General features: G+C 33.5%; 4 protein-coding genes across 7 annotated transcripts; 1 reads left to right on the plus strand and 3 right to left on the minus strand.

Moving 5' to 3' along the window:
• Nucleotides 1–271: 271 nt before the first annotated feature.
• On the minus strand, nt 272–8,595 carry LOC101209889 (nucleolin 1). Of its 3 annotated transcripts, none has more exons than XM_011653483.2 (9): nt 8,168–8,595; nt 4,256–4,356; nt 3,826–4,147; nt 2,392–3,087; nt 2,163–2,298; nt 1,914–1,975; nt 1,725–1,831; nt 1,516–1,603; nt 272–921 (listed from the first exon to the last, which is right to left on the minus strand). In XM_011653483.2, the coding sequence occupies exons 1-9, from the start codon at nt 8,315–8,317 to the stop codon at nt 622–624; spliced, it is 1,962 nt and encodes a 653-aa protein (XP_011651785.1). In that variant the 5' UTR covers nt 8,318–8,595; the 3' UTR covers nt 272–621. The 3 variants fall into 3 exon arrangements, with proteins under 3 accessions (XP_011651785.1, XP_011651784.1, XP_011651783.1); XM_011653482.2 differs by having other exon boundaries at nt 2,163–2,307; XM_011653481.2 differs by having other exon boundaries at nt 2,163–3,087.
• Nucleotides 8,596–13,318: 4,723 nt separating this feature from the next.
• LOC101206079 (zinc finger A20 and AN1 domain-containing stress-associated protein 5) lies at nt 13,319–14,411 on the plus strand. Its single transcript, XM_004149552.3, has one exon. It carries the CDS (start codon nt 13,512–13,514, stop codon nt 14,019–14,021), a length of 510 nt encoding a protein of 169 aa, XP_004149600.1. The 5' UTR covers nt 13,319–13,511; the 3' UTR covers nt 14,022–14,411.
• A 4,117-nt stretch (nt 14,412–18,528) lies between these two features.
• LOC101206321 (sm-like protein LSM7) lies at nt 18,529–23,082 on the minus strand. 2 transcript variants are annotated; one of them, XM_004149553.3, is made up of 6 exons: nt 22,952–23,082; nt 22,697–22,748; nt 22,522–22,603; nt 22,230–22,301; nt 19,556–19,608; nt 18,529–18,826 (listed from the first exon to the last, which is right to left on the minus strand). In XM_004149553.3, the coding sequence occupies exons 2-6, from the start codon at nt 22,697–22,699 to the stop codon at nt 18,737–18,739; spliced, it is 300 nt and encodes a 99-aa protein (XP_004149601.1). In that variant the 5' UTR covers nt 22,700–22,748; nt 22,952–23,082; the 3' UTR covers nt 18,529–18,736. The 2 variants fall into 2 exon arrangements, with proteins under 2 accessions (XP_004149601.1, XP_004149602.1); XM_004149554.3 differs by having other exon boundaries at nt 22,886–22,964.
• A 2,261-nt stretch (nt 23,083–25,343) lies between these two features.
• Nucleotides 25,344–26,924, minus strand: LOC101206716 (DNA damage-repair/toleration protein DRT100). Its single transcript, XM_004149555.3, has one exon. It carries the CDS (start codon nt 26,841–26,843, stop codon nt 25,680–25,682), a length of 1,164 nt encoding a protein of 387 aa, XP_004149603.2. The 5' UTR covers nt 26,844–26,924; the 3' UTR covers nt 25,344–25,679.

The following is a 26,924-nucleotide window of genomic DNA, read 5'->3' on the forward strand; positions in this document are numbered from 1 at the left end:
ATACAAGTGGTTATTACTATTAAAAATAACTCCTTGTAACACAAGTATCGCATGGAAATTTTGGAAGGTCCTGCCAATACAAAAACATGAACAAAGAAGACATACAGATATACAAACTAAGTAGATTTATTCATTTTTTTCTTTTCATATAACTCGTATTCTTCCTCTTTTCCTTCTCTCCTCTGTCACAACATTAATAAAAGTTACAAAATATCACAATATCTCTTAAAACAAAATGAAAGGGGGAAAAAAAAAAGAAGAAGAAAAAAAGTAAAAGAAAAGGTCTCTATTCTTACTCTATTCACAAACTTTAATCTAGAAGCTGAATAAGAATTTCTGAATTGGAAGGGGGAGAAAAATTATGAATTTATCCGAACCGCCATCATCAGTTTCTTCCTACCTATAAAACTCACCAATTTCCATTCCCCAATGGAAACAAAAAGGAAAACAAAAAAAAACCCTCCTACAAACTGCTGCTAAAACTTCCCCACTTGGAGTCTTCTTTCTCAAACTCCTCCACTGATGCACAAAAAATCATGAATCACCAAAACACAAACAAATTTTGGGAGAACCTGCGTGATTTTCTTTCCGCAAAATAATTTTCTCACAATCGAGTGGTTCCTACTTGTCCACTGGCTTAGGTTCTGTTCGAACGTAGGTGAGACTACGAGCACCAGGTGAGGGAATAGAATTACCAGAGAGAGATGCACCATTGTCAGCAGTTGTGGTCTGATTATCACGCTTCCACTGCATGCTCCTGGCCCTGAGTTTCATCGGGGGACGAGCCCTAAATCCACCAGGGACACCCCTCATGAATGGAGCTCTGGTAAATCTCGAAGTAGGAAACGGCGAGCCTCGCACAGCACGAGGCCAGATAACAGTTGAAGCACCTTCTAATTGTGAAGCATTTTTCCTTACGACCTGCAATTGACTAATCAATCAAACTTGCAGCTTCATTTGTTGACTACATACATAATGCAGCAGACACCTCAACAAAATGTTCGTTCTAATCAATCTGATACATGTGCGCTACTTGACTAAAACATATCATGCTAGTTGTGTTGTCACGTGGCATGGTTTTTGCATCACGATTAAGATGTTCAAATAATAATACCAGCGGAAGAAACTTGTTGAAACAAGTTGACCAAAGCCCAAAAGTGAAAAAAATTACATCTTTTATGTTTGCTTCAAGATCCATTTTCATTTTAAGATTTACGAGAAACTTTATTTAACTTTTGCTCACTGCTTAGTTAGGTATGGAAACAACAGCAAAAATTCAATGATTATGCGAAAAGCAACCAAAACCTTGAACAAAAATCCATTTTTTTAAAAAAGAAAGAATGTCAGGTTCCCACACAACTTCCTAACCAAAAAAAGAAGAGCATATTAAAGGTACGAATGCTAACTTGAAGTAAAGAAAAAGCAGGAAAAAAAACAAAGGTTAAGTTTGCCAACACTTCTTTTTGGAGTAATGCTTCATACTACAAAGAAAAATGTTAAAAATATGACGGATACCTTTAGAATCCTAGACATAAACGAGGTCCCATCAAGAGACAACGCATTCTCTGCAGATTCTTTTCTCATGAACTCCACATAAGCTGACCTGCTCCAATCACATGCTCAATTTATTAAAACGTAACATAGGAAACTTTGTAGTCTCCAGTAGAGGAAACAAAAAGAGATTAAAGATAGCTGAGGTACAATAAAGAAATGAAACACCTCACCCTTTGGGTTGCCCAGTGGTTGCATCGGTTACTATGATGACTTTTAAAACTTCTCCAAACTTGTTAAAATGCCTAGACAGGCTATCCTTCGTTGCAGCAAAGTGAACCTGTATGTAAAAAATCAACGTAAGATGGTTGGTATATAGTTGCCAGTTTCTTCAGACAAGCAAAAAATGAGTGACTTCTTACATTGCTCACAAAAATGGTTCGAGCATCAGCTTCCTCTAAAGGACGAGTGCCAGCAAATTGGCCTGCATTAGGTAACATGAGAAAGTTACTTAAAATGAATTACTAACTAGGGAATAATAAATTATGAGCCCAAACAGATTATTGATGATCAAATACGGGAAAAATAGAACGAGAAAGAGATAAACAAAAGAGTCGTGCAAGGAAACTATTATTTAAACAGAAAGCCAGACACCAGAAAAGGGAGCTCACCATTAGCAGATAAAGGAGGTTTCTGGAACTCTTCTTGAAGGTTAGATGCTGGTGTTTTCCGTTGGTTAACAAGGGTCACTGGCTCGCCATTCTCCATAACTTGCACAGCCGATCTGGTACCCTGTAACTCACTCTCCTGCAAAAACTTTTGACCAGCAAGTTCAGGAATTTGCCCTTGGTCCTGATAGTGAGGTGGTTTCCAAGTATTAACATTCACAGAGATATTTACAATGTCACGTGAGGAATTTGCAGCTAACGAAGGTTGATCCTTCTGTGTATATTGTGCCACACGTTCATCATCAGAATTCTCAACTGCCCTGAATGCCACAGTCCGTAAATTGCTTCCCTTTCTTACTCCTGATTCGGCAGTCCAAGAATCATCAAATACTCTGTGGCCCTGAATATTAACATCTTCATTTTCAGATGTAGAATCTGATGCTAATCCAGTTTCAGGTTCAAACATGGGCTCATCACGAGAATATTTCCCAATATAATTGCCTCTCTCAAGATAGGTAGCTGAGTATGGTCGATCCTCTGAATGATTCATATCCCCATATTCATCGTTCTCTACAAAAGTTGCTCCATATTCTGAAGGTCGGCCACTAGACTCTGTTAAATCCATATCACGAGATTGACGACCAAGTCGGTCAAAAACACTGGAGGATTTAACTCTGACCACATCTTCAGATGCCTCCGTCACAGCCTTGATGACAGTTGCCATTGGATTTGGAACTTTTGCAACAGATTGAAGCCTCCTAGGACGATTAGTTGTGTCACTATTGGATGCAGAAACTACTGAACGAAGACGTTTTGAATGGGGCTCCTTAGATGCATTAGAGGGCCTCGTGGTGGCCACAGCATCTCGCATTGCAAACTGGAGCAGCCGTCGAGGGGCAGCAATGCTTACCTGAAAGGCAGCTTCCCTCTGTAAAACAAGATACGTGAGAATTTATTTCCCATTAGAATAAATGCATATCAATAAACCATCCAATATTCCGGATTAAGTTATTTTCAATTACTAAAAGTACCAGAAACTAAGGTAGTTTAGTACAGCAATTGTAAAATTTAATCAAGCATACCTTTCTTTTGGATTGGGAAACAATTTCATTGATAAACGAAATGGAAGGAGAAAGCTCCCAAGGCACCTAAAGGTGCATTACAATAAAGTTGTATTGCATTAAGAAAAACTTGGATTTAAGAAAAACATAAGCATATCGGCATGGCAAGGAGAAGAAATTAAAAGTTCGTTCAAAGACGGAAAAAAGACAAGACATGCACATGAAGGAGATAGGTTTAGACACCATAATTGAGGACTTTATTTAAACTGAGATACTAAAAATTTTAAATACATAAAGATATGCAGTTCTCAACAAAAAATTGTGGGTTTTAAAGATTTCAAATCTATTGTATTGAAAACTGAGAAACAACAAGAAATTGTTCAGCTAACCCTCCACTACCCATTGCCTTTCACCAATTTAAATTTAGCTTTATCAAAAAGGAAAAGGAAAAAAAAATCAATTTTCACTTTAATAGGAAACAACAAAAGGAATACATTCACAACCAGGAAGATAATATGGCCTAGGGGCCGGTGGTTCCCCCTCCCAGAAAAAGTTCACATTTTAAAACCCAGTTAACTGTGGCTAGTACAAAATTAGAAAAGTACCTCAGTGCCTTGATGATCGTCAGGCCGGCTCCTTTTCCTATGACCAGGAACTTGTTCAGGAGAAGAATGCTTGACACGACTAACTTCAGATCTTGGAACTACACGGGTTTCCTCATTAGCAATTCCTCTCCATTCCCTAGTACGTCGTCTGCTAGACAATTTTTCAGTCTTCCCTCTTTCAGAATCAGACTCCAGATTGTGAGAATTATTTCTTGTATCTGGTTCTGCTACTGGAGACTTTTGTGTGGGCACCTCATTGGCAGAAGCTTTAGCAGGCGGCTCCACATATAAATCCATACTTGAAGCCAGATGGTCCCACAACCTATTGAAATGAAGCTTAAAACAATTAGTCAACTGACTGCAAGAATGAATCAACACAACTTACTACACAAATTACAAATACGAACAAGAGGGATGAGAATCAAATTACCAAGATACAAATGAATGACTATCGTCTGCCAAAAAGACATTAAGTTCATTCTGTGCTTCTTCTCTGCGCCTGCCGTTCCTCAACAAGACAATCACGTATTCCTACCAAATAACATTCATTATATTTCATCAAATCTGATTTCTTCAAACAAACGCTCTAAATCCCAGTTTGTGAAGTAAATTCAAACCATGTTATGATAAATATAGAAAAATTGAAACATGGACACAATTTTAGAAACAAACAAGTATATAAAAAGTACAGAAGTATAAAGCCAAATTAAATAGAAACGCAGATAAGAAAGTTTCCACAATCTCATACAGCACTGCCTGAGAATGGAAAAAAAGATATTCAAAGGCTAAACAATGCCAACATCTCAAAATAATTTTCCAAGCATTCAGCTCTATGGACTACTTTTTTTAATTAATATAAAAAACCCGAGATTTTATTGACAAAAATGTAAGAATACATGAAAAATACAACAAAACCCCAGATCAGATCCCAACTACTCTAAGTGGGCTCCAGTCAAACAAAATGAAACAAGAAGGATAATTGCAAAAGTCTTTACAAACAAAAAGTTTTTGCAGCATTTGAAAGTCTATGCAACCTAATAGGGACCACAACTCGCCCACAGATTGCTCCACTCTACTTAAAATTGTATTATTCCTTTCCATCCAAACTCTCCAAACAATAGCATAATAGACATGCAAACCACAACAAGAGACCCTTTTTCACGAAAAGAGGACAGGGGGAGCAACTCCTCGCACATGGAACTGCAAGTTCTCCACTAAGCAAACCTGAAGAAGAATGACTCAAAAATGCTGCTCTAAAACAATCTTGCAAACAAACAGGACCACGTGAAGATGATCCAAGTCCTCAGGTAGTCCCATTTGTAACGTTGGGCCAGACGGCCCCGATTTTAGGCACAAACTTACAAACACGATCCATAATAGTAACCATACTAAGCTATCTACATCACAAAAAGTTAGCCTTCTTTGTGACAATGATCTTCCAAAAAAGTGAGAAGGTAGTAGGACTTAAAGACATAGAATTCAGCTGACAATAAAACGAAGAACTACAGGAAAACCCACCCAAAGGGAATAGGCGACACAAACGAAGATAGCTTCTCCCCTCCCAAACAACAAAATCACCAATTAAGGTTAGAAGAGCAGTAATATCTGAAGATTCCAAGAGTCCAAGAGACAGACGAGGAACTCCCAAATGGCAGATAGCTTCTGTATCAGATGGGGAACAACTGAGTCCAAGAGAGACAGACGAGGAACTCCCAAATGGCAAGAGAATAGAGGCCACAAAACAATTTTTGAAAGAAAACGAATGGTAAAGGCAGGGGAACCAGAAATAGAGGAAAAAGTTCCCCAGACAATTATAAACTCGTTTTCCAATTACCTTTCTTTATCTAGCAACAAGACAACAGAATGAACTAATTCACCTAGTATTCACAGCATTTGAAAGCCTTCAAATACCTCAAAGATACCTACGGTAAATTATAACATCTTTTATTTAACGTGACTCAAGAGTGCACTAGACAGCAAGTAAAGAGCTCTAAGATTTCAAAAAAAAAAAAAAATTGGTACTTTTTGTGGAGATATCTAACTCCACTGGATCCCATTGATGTCCATTATATTAAATAATGCCTTCTACTTAGGATGACTCAGAAGTGCACAAGACAGCAAGTAAAAGCCTCTCAAATTCCAAAAAGATGAAAACATGTTCATAGAACTTTTTCTGAGAAGGAAGGGATTTAAGAACATGAAAATTGGAAGAATGAGTTCGAAGGAAATGCAATCTTCAAAAGAAGAATGTCTCCAGTGTGGTTTGAAGAAAACTCTAAAGGAACAACTAGTACAGAAATCCCACGACTCTCCAAGAGCTAATAGCCACAACCAGTCCATGTAATACAGCAATCCTCAGATCAAGCAGAATGAACCAAATTAGACTCCTCCGCCTAAGAGAAGGCTGGACTCCATCAAGCATTCTAGGAATTTATCATCCCTTTCATATGAAAGATGGATAAAAATTATGTGTCCCTGAACTAATGGAGTCTTGATTCTTCCGTAAGCACTTTTTCATCCATGGAAGATTTCACAAGACTTCAAAAATTGGATTCCATGGCTTCCATAACAGTTATAGCTCAGTGATAAAACAAAAATGTTGGTCAAGTTGCCCCAGTCAAGTTTTCTTTTTTGAGAAAATTGGAAAATCTTGGGAACCTTGTTATGGCTGAGCTTTCTCTTAAAGCATTATGTTCTCCTCTGCTATTTTTTGCTTCTTCTAGAAGAGACGAAAAAATTGATCTCCAAAAGCCCTGCCAAAAGTGATATCCTTCCCTTGTAGAAGAGCCAAGTTAACTTGATCCAACATGGCTTCTTTTGTTCATCGTTAGTAAATTCTAGTACCCCATGATTGGTTCCTCAAAATCTCAAATTCTAGAGTTAAAACACCTCCTCTAACAACCAATTAACCCTTCTAGAATCTTCTGGCATCAAACGGGATCCTGTCCTTAAAATATATAAATATGAGGCTCAAGAACAACAATTCTCAAAAGACTTTCAAAAGTTGGTGGAACTCCACTTAACCTTTGCAAATTAAAGAAGATGTAAAGCTTGCTGAAAAGATGAAACCTTCAAAAAAGCTGAGGTTCGTGTTGATCCCAAAGCTCTAGACCACTTGCAAAACTTTTCCCTACTTTAAGCTACCAATATTCTAAAACTAATCTCAAATACCAACTCAGATATCCAATTTGGAAAGAATTTTTTTGGATGTGAAGATACAAATCACATAGTATGCAGGAGGAGACATATCAAGAAGGGAAGGAGAGTATAACGATATCTCTTTCCACACACATGCAAAAGGCAATTCCTGCCTTCTACAGTATCCATACACAAAGAAAGAGGTGGTAAAATTTAAGCCAACCACTTCAGATCAGATCCCAACCTAAGTCCGCCCAAGACCGATTTGGTTAAGATAGAAGCTAACTTTAGGGTTGAGAAAGTTATAAAAGCTATCTTATATTTTGGGAGTAGATAAAAAAACACAATGGATTTGCCACTAAATTCTTTTACAACTCTTGAAACACCCTCATGTAAGATATTACAAGCACTCCAAGATCTTTCTTCACAATAATATTATCGATACACCCTCAACAGAAAAGTCTAGTCCAAATACAAAGAGCACGACATGTTTTCATCCAATCAATCAATCTCAATCTCTTGCCTCTACAAGGTTAGTAACAACTCTTCTTAGCTGATTTAGGAGACATTATTTTAATCATCACATTTGGGTTATAATTATATGCTATTCTGTAACTTCACTAATATTTGTTTGCTAATTAGAATCTTCCTTTTTTATACATTTCAATAATTCAATGTACTTATATCTTATCGATGGGAAATGGGAACAGCCGCCAATCAAAGGCTAAAGGAATTATCTCAGTTGCAAGTTCACCTAGCACAGAGAGGTTTTCTGAAAGAGGGGCGGACAGATAAACAGTATAACGGCTAACCAAATTTTTAAATAGGCTATAAGATGCAGTTTGCTTTGGATGAAGAACAATATATGGGCATTGAGTTGGATTACATCTCATTAACATCAACCATAAACCTTGGGCGAATTCCTTAGTAGATAAGAGAAACTTCCCCTAAGGCACGTAATTACTTACAGATAAAAGAATCAGAACTATATGTTATTTCCATTGGGCAATAGCAAATATATAACAACCCGCGAATACTAAATTCCCATTTCTTTAACGAAACAAATTCCTCAACAACCAGTTAAGAAGAAGATGATGGCCTCCACATGAATAACCTAAGAGAAATTGTAAGACACCCAGACATCTCATTGGTTGGCAAAAACCACTCAGGTACGTGAATGTTAAAAGGCTAGAGTAGTCCGTACCACGAGAGTGTCGTCAGTATAATCGCCCATGAATTCCTTCATCTTCAGCTTTATCCTCTCTCTGAGCTTCGCCATTCCGTCGCCAGTAAAATCAACCTTGAACGTACGATCATCGACACGATCCTCACTCCCCATCTCCGACGAGTTCATTTCACGAAACTTGAATATACAGAAGAAGAAACAGGCTCACTAACAACGGAGTTCAATTGATATTGAAACCCTCAAATAAGGAGCCTCCATGAACCCTAGCTGGTTCCACACCGACTCCTTGTGAAAACTCGACGGAGCGATTAACTAATGGAAGCGGATGGAAATTAAACCCCAGAACGGATTTTATCAGAGCACATGGCTGAGGCCTGAGGGAGAGGGATTTGAGATGAACGAGAAACAAAAAATGAAAATGAAATTTGAGAAACGGAAGGGTTTAGCTTAGCCAATGGAACCTCGTAAATACGTATCCCTTTGCACACTCTCCTTCCATTTGGGCCCAGTTTTTGGAAATTTTCTCTAAATGGGCCGCTCACTTTTGGGCCATAGCTTTCGTTTTTTTAGGTAATTGTAGGAATGAGAAAAACGTGGTGGCGAAATTTTAGGTTAGAAACTTTTTTTTTTCAAGGTGCGTAGATGTTTTAAAGATATAATTTACTAAAAATGAATATTTTAAAGATATAATTTACCAAAGATGAATATTTTCAAAAAATCCACGTAAGTCAAAATTAAAAAATACACTATTTAAAAAGGTTTAAGTGCATTATTAAATTTTTTTACAAATTTAAAGATATTTTTCAATCAAAATATTGGTCACGTCAATTTGAAACTAATTGTAACGTTTTAAAAAAGTTTAAATATATTATGAATATGTTTGAAGTACAACGCTTACTAGCGTTTTCTATAAATGAAGAATTTATTTATAAATAAATAATAAAAATGGTGAAGAAAGTGAGAAATGAGTTATATAAGTAACATAAGAAAAAGTAAACAAATTAATTTTGAAAGTTAAGTTGTTTCATTCGTGGAGAAATTTGTGAAAGGAAGGAGCCATGAAATAAAAGTATTTGAATGGAAGACTAGTGGTGTTCTTGTCTTGGTATTTGCTATTTAAAGCTACAAAGTCATTTCATTTCTCTAAACTCCAAATGAAATGTCTTATTTGCCCCTCTCCTTTTTTCCTTCTTATTTACTCCTAATTAATAATTGATATGCACTTCACTATTTTTTTTACTATCATTTGATCATTTTAAAAATAAAAAGTAAGAGTGCAAGACAATTAATTTTTTTATTTTAATAGTAGATTTACTATACAAAATAAAACATTGATAAAAAGTATTAAATTAATTTTACATATTAGATATAAATTTAGTTGTCAAAATGGAGTAGTGAATAAGTTCAAAAAAATTAAATAACCTAATAATTATCCGCTAAAATTATATTAAAAAAATTAAAATGAGTGGATGAAAATGACTTGGCATGAAAAGTCAACCATCAAAATTGTTGAACTGTTACAAAAATAATACTGCATCAATTTTCTTCTACTTTTTATGCCATTGTTTGTATTTGAGACGGTGAAAAATACGATAGATCATTCTTATTTATTATATTTTAATTCGTCGGGCTATTTTTTAAAGTGTTTGTTAATTTAGTGAAAAAACATCTGTTAATTGTAATTATTTTTAAGACCTTTAATTAAATTTAGTTAGTGAATTTTTTTTTTTTTAATGATGTGAGTTAAGAGAAATAGAAAAAGAAGTGTATAATGGGAGTTAGTTGAGAAGGAGAAAGTGAAGGGTTGAGAAGGTCAGAGTGGCAATTGGCAACTGGGGATGGGCCCAGCAATGGCCAGCGTGGATATTAATTAAAATGAATGATTTTTAGGAGAAATAAAATAATATGGGGATTCCGTATCAAATCGCGACGCTTTGTCTTTTAATGCTTCTCCCTAATGGACGACAGCTTATTCCCACTAATTCATTTCCTTCTATTCTAATATATCCCAATCATCTCATCACTTTCTTCACATTTATTCTTAATCATATTTTCTTTTCTAAATATTCACACTTATTACCTATATTATATATCAACCATTTTCTTCTCTCTCTTTCTCCTTCAACTTTCATATTTTAGTTGTTAACTTTCATGTGTGCCCTCAGTCCATTCATATTTTAATTTTATATTTGAGTTGTTCACACCATTTTAATTTAAATTGTTCAAACAAAATACTCTAATTTCATATTGAAATATCAATATTAAGGGTTAGACTAATTGAGTAGTAAGTGTTGTACATCAATTAACGTTACATTCGTCATAATAATTATCTTCACATGTAAGCAGTTTTCATTCCTACCACATTTACTGTAATTAAAAAATGAAAAAAGTTTTGACTTATGAATCAAACACACACTCTAGTAAAGTACTTTAGCATTGCTCATTTTTCGTTTTTCTTTAGTAAATTTTGTCTTATTTGAGTTACAAATTACCGTCGAAACTTTACAAACCAATTAAAATATTATATATTCAAATTTGTTTATAACAAACCTGTTATTTAATTTTGTGACATAGTTTTATCATTATTTATGTAAAAACTTTTAATTTTGAATTAGCTATTCAACCATGCTCACGATCAATGCTACAAATGAATATACAAAATCCCTTATTATACTACTTAGATCACAAAAAGCTCTTGTATTTTATAAGTGGTGTTGTTTGTTCTCCTCATCGAAGACTTTTCCAATAAAGTATTTGGGATAGTTGCATTCTTAAAAGAAAAACATGAAGAACAAAAGTCAAATATATGGTTAGAAAAACAAAACATTATAATCAGCTGTCTTAAACTTGAAAGACTTTCTTTAGTTATAAACTTTAGTGTTTGTTTAGATTACAATAGATTGGTTGGGGTAATTATTATTTTCAAATGGTTGATTTGCTATAACATTTATTATTTTTTTTATCATGTTTACTAGTTTCTTATCAAACTAAAATACTTTACATCACATATAGATACTATTATATTTCAAACCTAAAATAATATACACAACGAATACATATTATTATAATCTAAATTAAAATAATCTATGTCATAAACACAAATTATTATAACTCAATTACAATAATCTAATGCCACAATAACTCACTCCATACCCTTAAACATTTTTTAAGTATCTATAACTAATTTTTAAACACTTGAAAAATCAGTTGAAGTATGCATTTAGATACTAAAGTTTTGATAGTAACAATTTATTAGTTCATCAACCTGCACGTATATAAAAACACATGAAATATTAACAAAACGTTTATGAAAGATATTAGAAAACCTTAAACTTTGGGTTATAAATATCCAATAAGTATTTGATTTATTAAATATTTTTCAAAATTCACAGAAAAATTATAAGTAGAAAAATGAGACCACACAATTTGAAGATGTATTACACATCTTCAAAGTTTATACTAAGAACTGTCATTTAAATATTCGTATAAATCATTAAACCACACATATAAAAATTCTATTTGAAGGCTGTAGAGAGGAAGTAGTTGTGACACGGTTTTGAGTTTAGTAAAATGTGCCGGGTCAACTCATCTCAATTATAATTAAAATTAAATAAATCAAGTATGCTTGGAGATTCAATTTTCTCTTTCAACTTTGGAGTTTTAAAGAGAAGAGAGAAGAGAGGGATTTTTTTTGTGGCGTGTAAAGACTTTTTTTTTTTTTTCCTTTTTTCTTTCAGTTAAACGTTGTGATGAGCAAGTGGGTGACGCGTGTAAAAAAGCACGTGTGTTTCACGTGCCTAAACAAAAGAAAAAAGAAAAGGCTTTGTGATTGTTGTTGTGTTGCTGCTGTGCCCCTGCTTGGTGAATGGTGACCCTGCTAAATGACGAAAATACCATTTCCCTAAAAAGCGCAAGCCGAGAAATGTTCCGCTGCTTTGCAGTCAGATTGGGCGGCTTCAAAAAGCCTCCCTTTCTTTTCTTTTATTATTGAAATTTTAAAACTAATGTATAATTGTTGTCTCTTTAAAATAATATTTTCTTTTTCTCTCCCTCTCTATTCATCATCACTTCCACCTGGCTCCGCGTGTACCTTCTTAAATTACTAATTTACCCTCTCAATTTCTAATCCAATTATATACCTCTCCATCAATTATTACAATACTTACATTTATATTTATACCACCCTCAACTTTACTTTTTTTTTTTTTTCTTTCCAAAACATGAATTTAAAATTTAATACTAATTATTAATTTCTTTTAAACTCCCATGTTCAATTTTTATTTTCATATCTTTCCACATTCCATACAATATTAATTGAAACTTACTTTTTCAAAAAAAATTGTACCTATTTTGTATTCATGAATAAAAATAGCATGCACTTAATGATTATAAAATAGATTTGCACTTTCTATAAAAAAAAATGTAAAATAATTTAAATAGATAAATATTGGATCTTATTTGTTGTTGAAAGTTTAAACAGTAGTTGTTGGGTAAGTTATAAAATTTATAAGGAGGTGTAGTATTTATAAAGAGTGAGGTTAAACTTGGATCTAAAGAGATTGGAGAATGATTTTACTATTTGGTTAACTATTGTTTTTCGCCATCGTCTTATATATTATAAAGAAAAGATTTACTAAATTTATACATTTTGTAACCAGAGTTTAACCCAACTTACAATTATATATATATAGAATTAAGGTAGTGAGTGAAATTTCTAAAAAATAATTAAAATGTACGTAAATATTATTTTTATTAAATAGGGGTCAATTATCATCTCAACAACTAATTAATTATTAATTAAAAGAATAAGAAAGAATAAAGGATTATTTAAAAAAAAAAAAGAAAAAAGAAAAAAAGTAGGAGAAAAGAAACCATGGAGAGGAAGTAGCGATTGACTTAGAGGGAGCCAATGAGGATTGTAAGGCGGTTAAAATAAATAATGATGTGGCAAAAGGGAGCGGACCCACATAAATAAAAATAGAAAGGACCACAGGCAATGGTGTTCCTTTTTTTTCTTTTTCTTTTTTTTTTTAGCGAAGGCCTGCAACGTCAGAGATAATCCAGGACCACTAGGAGGGATAGAAAGGTAAATAGAGAAACAAGGGAAGGGTATTTATGTCAAAGAGGAAAAAAAGGAGAAATTGTTTGATGCGCGTGTGTATGAGGCCCATATTCTATCGCCATTCACGACCCCCTTTTTTCATCCCTTCATATTACCGCTCCTCCCCCTTCTTCCTCCTTCGACAAATCCCTTAATTCCTAAATTCTATTTCCTAATATTCTTCTTTCTCAATTCTTTCTTCTTCTTCTTCTAGCTGTTGTTCCTTCATTTTTCTTGTAAATCTTGAATCCCATCCCAGATATGGCTCAAAGGACCGAGAAGGAGGAGACGGAGTTGAAGGTTCCAGAAACCATCACGTTGTGCGTCAACAACTGCGGATTCACCGGTAATCCCACCACCAATAACATGTGCCAGAAGTGCTTTAACGCTACGACAGCGACAGCAACTACCACCGCCACCTCGTCTTCCAATACTGGAATTTCCTCCTCTCGGAAGTTGTCCGGTGAGAAAAGTTCGAGATCTAGATCTCGATCGCCTGTACTAATGGATTCCGTTCGTGACAGTAGCAGGAATATATCCATGGATCGGTTCAAATCTGAGGAATCTGCCAAGCGTCAGGTTAATCGATGCTCCGGATGCAGAAAGAGAGTCGGATTGACCGGATTCCGGTGCCGATGTGGAGAGCTGTTTTGCGCTGAGCATCGGTACTCCGATCGTCATGACTGCAGCTTCGATTACAAGGCCGCTGGTCGTGATGCGATAGCAAGGGAAAATCCAGTCGTCAAAGCGCCGAAGATCGTTAGAGTCTGATTTGTATAAACAAAAAAAAAAGTCAAAAAAGAAGGGAAAAAAAAACGAGGATAGAACAATCATATTTGATCTGATATGTCAAATTTAAGATCGTGGACTCGAAAGAGAAAAAAGAAAATTTCTACGGAATTTGATGGTTATAAATCCTGCAGTCTCTCCCTCGGAGATTACAGATCTATTGAGAGGGAGCAAGGAATTTGTCGTCGAATATCATGATCATCGTGTTTGATTGATAATTATGAATTATCTCTTTTATTTTAATTTTTGGATTTATAATTTCTGCTTCAATCCATACTTCTTTCTTTCTTTCTTAGTTTCTGGAAACAAAATTTAGATAATTATTTGTAAGTTTCTCTTCAATATTCAATCGATTTGGTGTTTCCTATGGAATTTTGCTTCCTCTCTTTCTCTGAATCGTTCTGAATGGCAGATTTCGTAAATTGGATGGAAATTTCTGAGGCGATGGAGTTTTGGGTAATTTCCCCGGTGGTTGGGAACTGGGAACTGGGAAATGCAAAAACCATGGGCCCGCTCCTTAATATCGCGCGATAAATTGATGATGTAAAAAAAGGCGAGAGGGAGAAAGGAGATATCGTGATTATAATTGGCAATCGGTAGAGGGCGAATGAAAAGATAACACGTGTCTGGTCGTGGAGAGATTGTAAAAGAGAGAGAGAGATAGAGAGCAGTTTGTGATAGTGATGGGTGAAAGAATTCTTTTTTATAGCGTAAAGGCGGAGAGAGCGGTGGGATGTATGACAGGTGTATGAAAGAGAAAGAAAAAGGAAGATCGGAGTGTTGTGGTGGCGCGTGGACAGTCTGGCAGTTTTATAAGTTGGTGGGAAGAGGGTATTATGTGAAATGAAGAAACAAAAGGCTGTCAACAAATACAATTTGTCTACTCCCCTTATTCCCTTTTATATCATTTTTATTTTCTTTTTTTAAAACCATATAACAATTTATTGGATCCCTCTTCTTTTTTCTTTTCTCTTAGAACTGAAATGTGGAGGCCGCAATTAAATAGTGAGAGGAACTGAGGCATGGGATACCATCTCTCATCTCTCATCTCTTCTTTTTTTATACAATTTGACATATGAAATCAAACTTAGAGGGCTGGGTGGGTGCCACTTCTTTTCCTATTCTTTTTTCTTTATATAAAGTCTGTCATCTCAATCTATGTATACTTTGGTTCTATTTCAATTTCAATTCTGTCAAATCATAATTATGTTATTTTAAACAATTCATTTCCTTTAGTTTATCAATTTCATTTTATATATTAATCTTTTTACATTTCATATGGGAAATCTGTAATTGTGTGGTTTATTACCTCGCTTAATTCAAGTTTTTTTGAGCTTCAATAATCAAATTAATTTTTACCTTCCAATATGTATGTTTAAAATAGACTTTTTTTAGTTCTTCAGATTTTACAAATAAGTTTAAAAGTAACTTTACACTTTTATTTTAAATCATTGTATAACGTTTTAAATTAGAGTAAAATTCCCATCCTTTCTAAAACTATTTTAAAATTTTAAATATCATATAACTATTTTTAAAAAATTAAACATAAAATACTTTTAGACATTGAAAACCTATTTTTAAAATCTAGATTAAAAAAAAATACGTTTTAAAAACTTGTGGAATAAAAATATTAATTTTTAAAATTAAAAAACAACTAAAAAGATAGTTTTTTTGTTGGTTATATTGTAAGTCCATTACCTTAGAAACATCCAAATGTAAATTTATTTCCAAAAGTAGTTATCAAAAGTTGCCTAATTTCGAGGACTGCATCACTTTTCTATTTTTATAACAAAGGTTTGAAATCTTCGTGTAAACAACTTTCAATTTCATACCCTTTTGTTTTCTTTTTGACAAAAAAAAAACTTACACACTTTCTTTTTAACTTTAGATTAGCATTTGCATAGAAAACTGTTTATGTCATTCTCATAAATTTTAAAAATCCATTTTCTTAATTAGTAAATATGTATAAATACTTGAAACCCATCTCTACACTTTCAAAATAGATTTGGAAATTTGTAACATATAGAATTGATGGTTAATAAATAGAATACAAATTAAAGGGCAGTCCTGAGTCCTCAACTTATTTATTTGTTTATTAATATGATGTATTGAGAGTGGAGAGTGACAGAAGAGACAACAGAATCTATTTATTTCTATTCTCACCACTTACCTTTTACTTTTCTTCTCCATCTTTTTGCTGCAATATAATTGGATTTTGTAACATCATCACCACCCCCCAAATTAAATCAAAACTTTGACAATCTCAAAAGATAGATGCAAGATTATCTCAAGGTTAGGATTTCAAACATTAAGCAGTACCGATCCAAACTTTGAGGTCTTACACTTCACGTGGATGAATATTTATCAAAAAAAATTAGAACTAAATATTACGTGAAACCATTTGTATTAATATAATATGAACATAATATATCACACATGATATCATATTGTATCAATTAATATTTTTTTTGAAAAAAGAAACATGTTCATAACTAAAATTTGAATTTTGTAATATAGGGGGAGAACATACTCTGAAGTATATAGTATATATGAAGATGAGATAACCTGTCATTTTCAAAGGATCTATGCTCATCCCTTCTTCTATCTCTATCCATAACTTAGATTTTGACGCACAGAGTATCTTACAATTTTTAGTGCATATTTTGGAAGTGCTTTTGAAATTGTTAAAAGCATTTTGTCATGTTTCAAGTTAATCTAAAACACAGAATTTAAATGTATAATTCTAAACCTTTAAACAAAATTTTTATAACATTAGAAATTTATTTCAAATTATTCAAATAATTTTTAAAGCCATTTTGGAAATGACATAAAAGAATATAATCAATTAGAATCACCCTGAACATGTCATTGGTGAAAATTTGTAATGCGATTAGAATATTAAATGATGGGTATAGAATAAAACTATTAGTCTCACTTGGAACACTATTAATGTGTGGAAAGAAAAACTAATGGTTCTTCACCAACTACTTTCTTTGGAGGAGCCCTGAAAACAATGAGAGAGAGATATGAATCCCAAATGTTTGTTATAAAATTCTAATCCCAACGAAATCACATACTTTCCTGTTTGTTACTGTCATGAAAAAGGCATTCTCAACACATCCTCTTACTTATGATTCCATGTAAAGAAATTAAAATGAAAAATAAATAAATAGATTGAGAGATTCCAACGTGATCCACAAACTTTTATGAGTTTTAGTGAATTAAAATGTAATTAGAATTACTATGAATCTAAGATGAAAAAGAGGGTTGAATTAAAAACTAAGGAAAAGATTGTGTTTAATATTACAAATCAAGTCTACACTGTTCGATTAAAACACGAGTTTTGAATTACACTACGAATAGAGACCCTCTGATGTAGTAAATGATGTGTTCAGTCACATAGTTATCTTTCAAAAACTCATCCACTGATACCAACTTTTTGTGCTTAGAAGTGAGTGAGTAAAAAGGTTATGGAAAACAGTGAAATGCAAAAGGTTGGGTGGTAAGGTTGCAGCATGCAAAATTGCAAATTGCCTCTAAGTTTCCCTCTTTTGGAAGCAAGGAAAATGAAAAGAAAAGTAAAGTAAAATCGCCATCTCATCTAATATGAAAAGTAGATCTGGTTTCATTGTTTATTCACCTGTAATCGTAATAAAATAAGTTTATGTAATCCATCAATCCAATCTACATTAGAAAATTACTAGAAGATCTAAACAACCTCGTAATTTGTCTCCTTAGATTAACTGAAATGTGTGTAATTTGGCCAATCACTTATGGATATAAAAAAACCTAAATAAACATGATAAAAAGACGATCCATCTAAGATTAATCAACCAATAGAATTTTATTAGGATTAAACCAATTTTATTTAAGGAATAGTAAACATGACAAGAATTTAGAATTAGAACAAACTAAGGTCATTAATAGGAAGTTAAATTTGCACGAATGTGGAGAGTAATCATAGTTATTGAAAAGTAGAGATGGAAAAGATAAGGCTTGAAAGTAAATATGAAAAATTAAGAAATATGAGATTACTCAAACTTCAATAATATAAAGTATTGAAGTTGAGTGGTTTTTACACCAACCTAAAATTAAAATTGAGGGAGACAAAACTAAAACTAAAACTAAAACTAAAATTGAAGTGTGTAGAACCAAACCAAAGGGCATACGGGCACAAGTTGGAGGTGAGACCAAAGAGGTGGCTAAGCTTGGCATAAAGTCCCACATGTGCCGAAAGAGAACAAGTTGGGGTATCAACAAAAGAAATCCTTTGTCGGCCAAACCAGTAGGGTCCCATCTCCCTTTCTACACCATCAGTTCTTTTGTCAGTATCAGGCAACAGCTGATAGGGCAATGCCATCAAAACCTTATGTACTCTTTTCAAACTTAGGAAGGCATCCAAAGTTAAAGGAACCCCCACCCCCCCCCCCCCCCCCCCCAAAAAAAAAAAAAAAAAAACAGTACAACTCAGAGAAAGGAGATAAAAGACTCGAAAGCATAACAAAAATTTCACCATTTTACTTCACATGGACAAGTGCTCCATCTATGTCGGAGGATTGAAACTTAATGGTTTGATAGAGAGAGAGGGAGCGAGGAATCACAAAGTAAATACCGAAACTTAATATATTCAAATACAAAATAGGGAAATTAGAGTTGAACAAAGAAAAAGAAAAAAAAAAAAGAAAAAGAAGTTAAATCTATGCACCATCGGGTTGGATGAAAGGGTTAGCAATCTCGTCTGTTCCATCAACTGGAGACACCAGCATTACAGCAGTCCCCCTGCACACCTGTGAAATGAATAGTATGCCAATTTTAATCATACTGAGGTTGCTAGATAATACGCAAGAAAAGAATCTATATGAACTAAAATGCACGCCTTAAATAACACCTGTTTACTTCTTCTGCACATGCACAAAACGCTCAAGAAGAGCCCAACTTTCACTTTTTCTGAGTGGTAGAATAATTTATAATTTTCAACAAACTTTCACAAAACATAGTTAACCATGGCCTAACCCCTAAAATTACAGCAATAAAAAGAGAAAAAAAGACGGTAAGAAAATGTATGAAGCACGCAAGAAGTTTCAAATGAATGAGCAGTAGCATAAAAAATTTTCAAGTCAGTTTAACATGTTTAACATGGTGCAATGGACAGCAGAGAAAATCGATTGCACTTGCACAGTGCAAAAGTATATACAATTTATTCAAATGACAGAAACAGGCTCGGTCAGAACACACAGGCCTTTATCCAGTCCTTAGAGGAAGTCTTCAGTCGGAAAATCTCATGATAGCTACTTTTTTCTTTAACAATAAATAAAAGCTCTGAAATTTTCATGCTACCTAAAACCATTTGATCTGTTTAGCGCATAGATAATTGCAATTGTCAAAATGAAGTCCAAAGCTGCATGCTTAGACAACAATACTATTCAGAAAAATTGATAGTTCATGGTATCCAAAGCTTTGATCATAGTTGCTTTATTTAAACGATGATGAAAATATGTAGATAGTAAGAATCATACAATTAGGCCAAGAGGCCTGGTTTGATCTGTTGTCTTCAATGGATCATCAGGATCTGCAGAAAAAAAAAAGAGAGAAAGAACTAAAACGACAATCAATATATCAAAATTTCCGCCAGTGCCATTCAAGCATCAGGAATAAGGTACAAGGACAATTTTTAACTTATTGTTCATTGTAAAAGATTACTAATAAACAACAGTAAAAGGTTCACTATTACCACAGAAGAAATAAACATGACTGACTAAGGGCCTGTAGGCTCATTTTGATTGACTTGTGGACAAAATATTTTTTTAAAATTTCATTTTTATTTAAACTTTCTTTATAAAATCTATGTAAACTATACTTCAAAAGCTATTTTGAGTGGTTGCCTAACACTCACATCTTTTCCAAAATGACTTATTTTTTAAATTAATCACTTGGGAATGTATTCCAAGTACACCATAAGTCGACCAAAGCGAATTTTAGGATTAAGAAAATGGGGCACAGAACAAAAATCAAACGATTGAAACATACAACCACCAAACTAAAGCAGCTGGATTTTGGGAAAATAAAAAACCTTACCTTTGGAAAGGAGCCTTTTTGTTAATGTGCAATATGAACTAAGTCAAAATATCATTTTGGTCCATGAACTTAAAGTTTCATTCCATTTTAGCCCACATAAATCCAAATGTCTAAATTTATTCCATACAGTTCCAAGTTCAAATAAATCTTAAAATTAATCCCTAACAATAGCTTAGTGTTAACCTCTTCATAAAGAAAAAAGATGGTCTGTTGAATGAAAATTAATATTATTATTTTACCAAGTTTGATCAAAATTTACTTCAAATAAACAGTAGAGACTATATTTCTAATTTATTGAAAGTAGTCATTCCAGGGATTATATTTGAATATTTGAAAGTATAATACCAGAATTAAAATGGAATAAAAGTAAATCCTAGAGTATAAGGACCAAAATGGTATATTAACCAATGAATGATGCAAATAAAAAATGTTGCTCGAGAGTGAACCTACATTAAATGTCCATGCTTGTGTTTCCTAAACTAATTTGCAAGTTGATACTTGGTGAGAAGGCATCCCCTTCCCCAAGTAAGGGTTATAAAAGGACCTTCCATTCTAAGCCAATGGTGTCTAAAGTTTGGTTAAAAACAATAAATTTTGAGGATTATTAGGACTTCCCGCTCATTCTGTTGTAGGTTTAAGCTACTGGACCTTCTGGACTCCAGCTTCCATTGGTGCTTCCATAACATATAAACCGGCTTTGTTCCAACATTCTCTGTGAGCATATGTTTAAATCGGATGGTGTGTGGTTCAAAACCATCAAAGCTTTTTGGGACGAACTTTGGAAGGAGACAAAAAGATTAGGAAGACAAGGTTTGGAGCTTGGATAAGTCATGAGAACATCTAGATCTGCCCTCAAATTTGTATACCCTTCCTAATAGGCCTTCAACAGCCAGAGCGTACAGTGTGTAAGGGGAGAGTAAATGTGAGAGAATAAAGTTAGTTGGTGTCTGTCATACTTGGGGGTGAGAGACATGGGTGAGGTAGTTAGCCATATCTTGAGTGTACATAAGCTAAATAGTTGCTGTGTATTTCAGTAGGAAATGCTAGATGGGAGGTTCTTGAAACTTCCCTTGACATGTATTCCCAGACCCTACTCACTGAAGATGTGATGTTAAATAATCTAGAGGTCAACCACTGGTTTTTTCAAAAAAAGAAACAAAAACAGTCACAGCTCTTTCTGATTCTAACCAATTGAAGTGCCTTATAGTAACCTTATTGACCTATTGGAAGACGGGATAGCTTATCTTCCTCTTTTGTCCATGCATATTGATTGCTTATTATTATATGTATTGCACACACATACATGTTCAATCAGAATTTCATTTATGCCCTATGAATTAATTAATCATCCAGTTAGAAGTTACAATAGAAAGAAAAAAATCATGGTTTTCATAAATTATGAAAGACTTCTTATATAAGAAAATTATTATGAAACCGATATAGATTTGCACATATTTGCAACTTTTATTCAAGTGAAATCTCATAACAGCATATGGGCATACAAATAAAATCCAAATTTATGTTATGCAAAGGTTTGCAAGATAACAATGCAAATTGCGCATGCTAATTTATGCAATAGCCTAATATAAATTAAAAATATATCCAAGGTTCAAAATAAAAATAAAATAACAGAATTATTCATATAGTTCATCGTATTATTGCCATGTTTGTTTTTCTATTGAAAGAAAGAAAGAAAAAACATATCCATTCAAATTATATTTAAAGAAAACATGCAAAGCAAAAACAATGTTTTACATGAAAGGTTATTTATCACATCACCACATCTTAATCAGATAAATCAACAGAAAATAAACCAGTATCTATTCTAATAGAAAAACTGTATATAAATTAATACAATAGAAAACTATTTCGCCTGCATATGTTACTGATAAATTAAAATCTTAATTAGTGTCTTTCATCCAATATCAAATGATTCTCACACTAACTCTAATTGTTTCTCATATATTTAAAATAGCAATCAGATAAAGAAAAGTGATGATAAATGAGAAAAACGATATGAACAATACTAATCAATACTCAGTGAGCTTACAGTCTAAAGGCCCACAAAATTCCACAAATCTCATATATTATGCCAGAATCCAGTTAATTGGTTACCTCTTAAAAACTCTACAGCTTCATCCAGCACAAGGTTTAGCAATTGATCATATCCTTTGAGCGTTCCAGTAACTGTAAATGGAAAACTAAGGTTCACAAAGCAATTTCCTCGCATTTAAAAATAAAGAAAGCTCCATAAAGAAAAACAAAATCAACATCGAACATTAGATTATATGCCTCGATCCTCTCAACAGCAACAGACGATTACTTTAATAAAAAGCTTACTAATCGGGAAGTAACAAAGCGCAAACAATCGTCCAGTAATACTATAAGCATAATCATTAGAAATAACCTTGTCTGCCGCCAGTAAGCTTCACTTGGACGCCTTTGTCTACAAACTTAGCCAAATCCAGAACAGTTTCTTTTCTTCCAGACTGATAAAACAAAAGATACGAATACCACATTATACTTCGTAATCAGCCTGCCATAATCAATATTCTAATTGAAGAAATCGTTACGAAATTTACCATCGCGCAATCGTTTTCTCAGCTCCTCCGTAAAATTAAACGCCCCAGGAACCTGAAATATCCGAGAAGTGAGACGTTTCGTTACGGGCGAAAAAGAAAATTCCAAGTGCTGATCGATTAAAATAAAAGTCGGGGAAGTTAGGGCATTATATGCATCTGGAAATCAAAAATTAAAGAACTGGAAGGTACATTGAGTATAAGAAGAGTGCAGAAAACCGAAATTTGTGGAAAGAATGAGAGTGAATTGAAGCTTACTTTGATTGGAAGTGATGAGGAGCGGAAAGAATGTGCCCTAGATTTGCTCGTTGAGAGGAATGGTGGATGGCGGGAAAGGCAACCCTCCAAACCATAGACGGTTGGACTCTGGCCCAATTTCTCGTCAGGCCCAATCATGTGATCATTGAACACACAATAATTTTTCTAAAAAAAATATTGTTTATTTATTTAACTTATTTATTAAATGCTTTAAATTGCAATATTTATATAAGTTTGAGATGTAATGTGACGAAAATGCTGAAGGTTTAGATATAAAATTAATATATCACGATAGGGTATTAAAAGCAGTATTACATTTCGATTTTCAAATAGAGAGGTCTCTCACCTATAATATTAAATATATCTATCTCTATCTCTCCTGTATATATAGAAATTTTTACTTCTTATTTTATCCTTCTTTTATAACTATTTTCAAAATTAATATGATGGATATCATTTATTAAATCAAATCAAATCAAATATTATTAATTAATAAAAATATTTTTTAATTATTAATTATCATTAAATGTAATAATAATATATAATATGAAATGTATTTCTAAAAAAAATACTCATTTATGAGTTTACCTTTAATTATGATACAATCGTTTCAAAACTTTTGAAATTTTAGTTATTTTATAATGTCATTTTTGTTACTATAAAATGAGTCTTCTTCGCTATATATTCTAAAACTTATCTTCTTTGGTTTGGAGATTTAGTAGCTTGAAGATGTAATTTTATTAAGTTTGGTTTGAAGATGTAAGATTATGAATGGAGTTTTAGTGGCTTTATGATAAAATTTATGTTTGAAAGTGGAGATGTTGGGGTTTGTAGACCGTCAGCACAAAGATGAGGGGACTAATTTTTTGTTATGTGAGTTCGTAAATAACTCGTATATTAAGTTTGAAGATGGAAGATGAAGATTTGGAGATCACATGCTTGAACATGAATGGTGTGGGTGTGGGTGTGTTGTTGATAAGTTTTTGTGATATTTTTCATTATTGACCTGATTTTTTTACTAAAAAAAGGTAATTGAATTTTTTTTATAATGTTTTTCTTATTGTTTTAATTGATATAATCTTCTTTTTCCTACCATAATAATAAATGTTGTGGGGTAATTCTTTATTTTATCATGTATTTTAAAATTAAAGTAACCTACTTTTGAACACAAATATTGGTTGTAATTTACAAAATTTTATTTTCCAAAACTCACTAAAGTTGAATATAACTTTCACATACAAAAATCTTAACCTTCTCACATCTTTTCTTTTTCCTTTTAGATATTTTTTTATACAAAATTAATTTTCCCTTTTTTCTTTTAGATATTTTTTATACAAATTCCACTCTTTTTATATACTAAAATTGAAATGAAAAACTATACTTAAACAAAGTGAGAAATTTCACTTGTTACTGTAAAAATGGATCTAAGTTGTGCTAATTTAGAGAAGTGTTTAAAGTAAAAAGAAGAAGAAAAAGAATATTTGAACGTCCAAATTATGTTGAATTGAATCACAAAACTCATTAATGTTGTAGGACACTGACAGCTGCATCCATTCCAAGTTCCGATCCAAGCACCTTAAATGCTAACTATTTATTAAACCCTCGTGAAAGTTGTAGCCACTCTTTAAACAATTCAATATGCTATGACAAACCTTCCCCACCTCCACAGTTGCAATGTTTCAATTCTAAATCTGAGCAACTACATTAGCTATATAAGTCACTTTTTCAAATTTTTAATTCCACTACTTAATCTATATAAATTAATCCTGTATATTTCATCACTGATTTTTCAAATTTGTCTAAAAATATATCTTAAGGTTGAGAGTCAGATTTAGATCATTTGACACCATTTCTCTTTACCTCTAATGAATTGATATTTTATCAAAAATTAAAAATATTATTTTGATCTATAAATTTAAATTTTTATTAATCTTAAGTCTGTTAAAAGAAAATTTGCAATAGTGTTGGCTGTTTATTTTATTTTTAGAAAATGTCCACTTAATTAGTGTTAAATTACATCATTTATTATATTTTGTGAGTAGTTTCTCTCTCTCATAAGCTCGTAGAAAGCCAATTAATGCTAATACTCTCTTTCTCTCTCTACTTAATGAACGAATATTCCCTTCTCTAACTCAAAAATGAAGAATCATTGCCATGCATTTCTTTTTATAGAACACCATGCATTCAATTTCTATATTTTAGAGAGAGATAATCAACAATTACAATTTTGTCTCTCAGCTCCCAAGGTTACATTTGGACTCGTATCTTTTTTCATGTATATATATATATATATATTTTAAAAAAAGAACAATTTAGAAATGTTATGGAATGGTAAATTAGAATGCAGGTTTAAAGGCAAAATCGATTTAAAACTTCAACTTTACCCACAAAGTTAAAATGAAAAGAAAAAAACACGTGACATTTCACATTTTCACGTGCAATCCAACCTCCTCCAATTTTATAACAAAAAGTAACATTCTTCATTCTTCATTCCTTAAAAGTAACTAAATTTAATTATTTATAAGATTGAGATTACATTTAGAAGAAACAAAGAAAAAAGTAATAATAATAACAATTTAAAATAATAAAAAGGCATTCTTCCTTCTTCATTTCTCCACAGTCTACTCATTAAATCCCCCCAAAAATAATTTTATTATCATATTTCTTTTAAATATAAACATGCCCCAAGACCGGATCCATCCATTCGGATCTAACCCAACCCGTTTAATCAACAGGTCCTTAACGGGTTCCCACAAAGGCAGTCGTTGTTAGTAAACGACGACGCTTCAAGGTGGTCAAACGGGGACCCGATGGGTATTGACCCACAAAGATGGTTGTGGCTCAGATCCAAATGCCCAACGTATTTGGCTGACAACAATGAATTTGGTATCGGACCTTTCAATGCATTGAACGACAAGTCGAGCGCCATGAAATATGAATCCTTGCCGAATACGTCCGGAATCTGACCTTCCAGACTGTTTCGGCTCAAATTCAGAATCCCTAATCCGCCATTGCTCATCAGAGTTGGAGGTATTTGTCCCGAGATTCTATTACTGTCCAGATTTAAAGTAGAAAGAACCGGCATTTTCCCGATATTTGGCGGAATCAACCCGGAGATTCCGTTCATCGACAAATCAAGATCCGCCAGCCGGGACATTTTCGTGATGGAATTCGGAATCGAACCCGTGAGTTCATTCCGGCCAAGTAACGCTCGACTCAACATCTGTAATTTCCCGAAATCTGATGGAATCTCACCGGTGATTCGATTGTTTCTGAGGTCCAACTGCGTTAGACTGCCGATATTCACGATCGATGCTGGTATACTACCGGAAATCGCATTTTCCCCGAGATTAAGTAGGGTAAGACGGTTTAAGTTTCCGATATCCGAAGGAATTTCGCCGCTGATCTTGTTTCCAACAAGGTCTATAACTCGAAGATTGCTTAGTTTCGTCAAGCATTTCGGAATCTCGCCGGATATTCCTTTCCAATCTGCAACTACGAGGATCGTAAGACTATCGAGCTTACAAATCTCCGGCGAAATCGAACCAGTCATATACCCAGTCCTCCCGGCCTTCTCGAAGATCGGATCCTCCGACTCGCCACGGAGAGTAATGTCAGTGACCTTGAGAGTTTCAGGCTCACAGCTGACGCCGTACCAACCACCGCAGCAGGAATTTCCAGTCCATGAATTGAAGATTCCTAAGTAGGGCTCCTGCAGCCCTGCCTTGAATGCAAGAAGCGCGGCTCTGTCCGAGGGCGAACAAGCGTCGACGGAGGCCAAGAGGAAAAAACCAACAAGTAAGATTCTGAACAATAACATTATTGTCGTATATATGTTTGCTTGCAAATTGCAGTGTTGTAGTGAGTGTGTAAGATCTGGCATGGCAGGCATTGTTATGTAGGAGAAGGAAGGGTGGAGGGGAAAGTGGGACAGTGGCAATTTGGTTTCAATGTAGGTAGTTGGATTACTAAA

The sequence above is a fragment of the Cucumis sativus genome, chromosome 3 (genome assembly GCF_000004075.3).
Source record: "Cucumis sativus cultivar 9930 chromosome 3, Cucumber_9930_V3, whole genome shotgun sequence".
NCBI lineage: Eukaryota > Viridiplantae > Streptophyta > Magnoliopsida > Cucurbitales > Cucurbitaceae > Cucumis > Cucumis sativus.

Coding starts and splice junctions, on each gene's coding strand:
- LOC101209889 (XM_011653481.2), bottom strand. CDS start 8,317: ATGAACTCGTCGGAGATGGGGAGTGAGGATCGTGTCGATGATCGTACG. Junction 3,088..3,825: donor ACGATCATCAAGGCACTGAG/GTACTTTTCTAA, acceptor CTTGTTTTACAG/AGGGAAGCTGCCTTTCAGGT. Junction 1,832..1,913: donor GAACCATTTTTGTGAGCAAT/GTAAGAAGTCAC, acceptor TTTTACATACAG/GTTCACTTTGCTGCAACGAA.
- LOC101206321 (XM_004149553.3), bottom strand. Junction 22,302..22,521: donor GCTTACTGGCGGCAGACAAG/GTTATTTCTAAT, acceptor TTCCATTTACAG/TTACTGGAACGCTCAAAGGA. Junction 19,609..22,229: donor AGCTGTAGAGTTTTTAAGAG/GTAACCAATTAA, acceptor TTTTTTCTGCAG/ATCCTGATGATCCATTGAAG.
- LOC101206716 (XM_004149555.3), bottom strand. CDS start 26,843: ATGCCTGCCATGCCAGATCTTACACACTCACTACAACACTGCAATTTG.
- LOC101206079 (XM_004149552.3), top strand. CDS start 13,512: ATGGCTCAAAGGACCGAGAAGGAGGAGACGGAGTTGAAGGTTCCAGAA.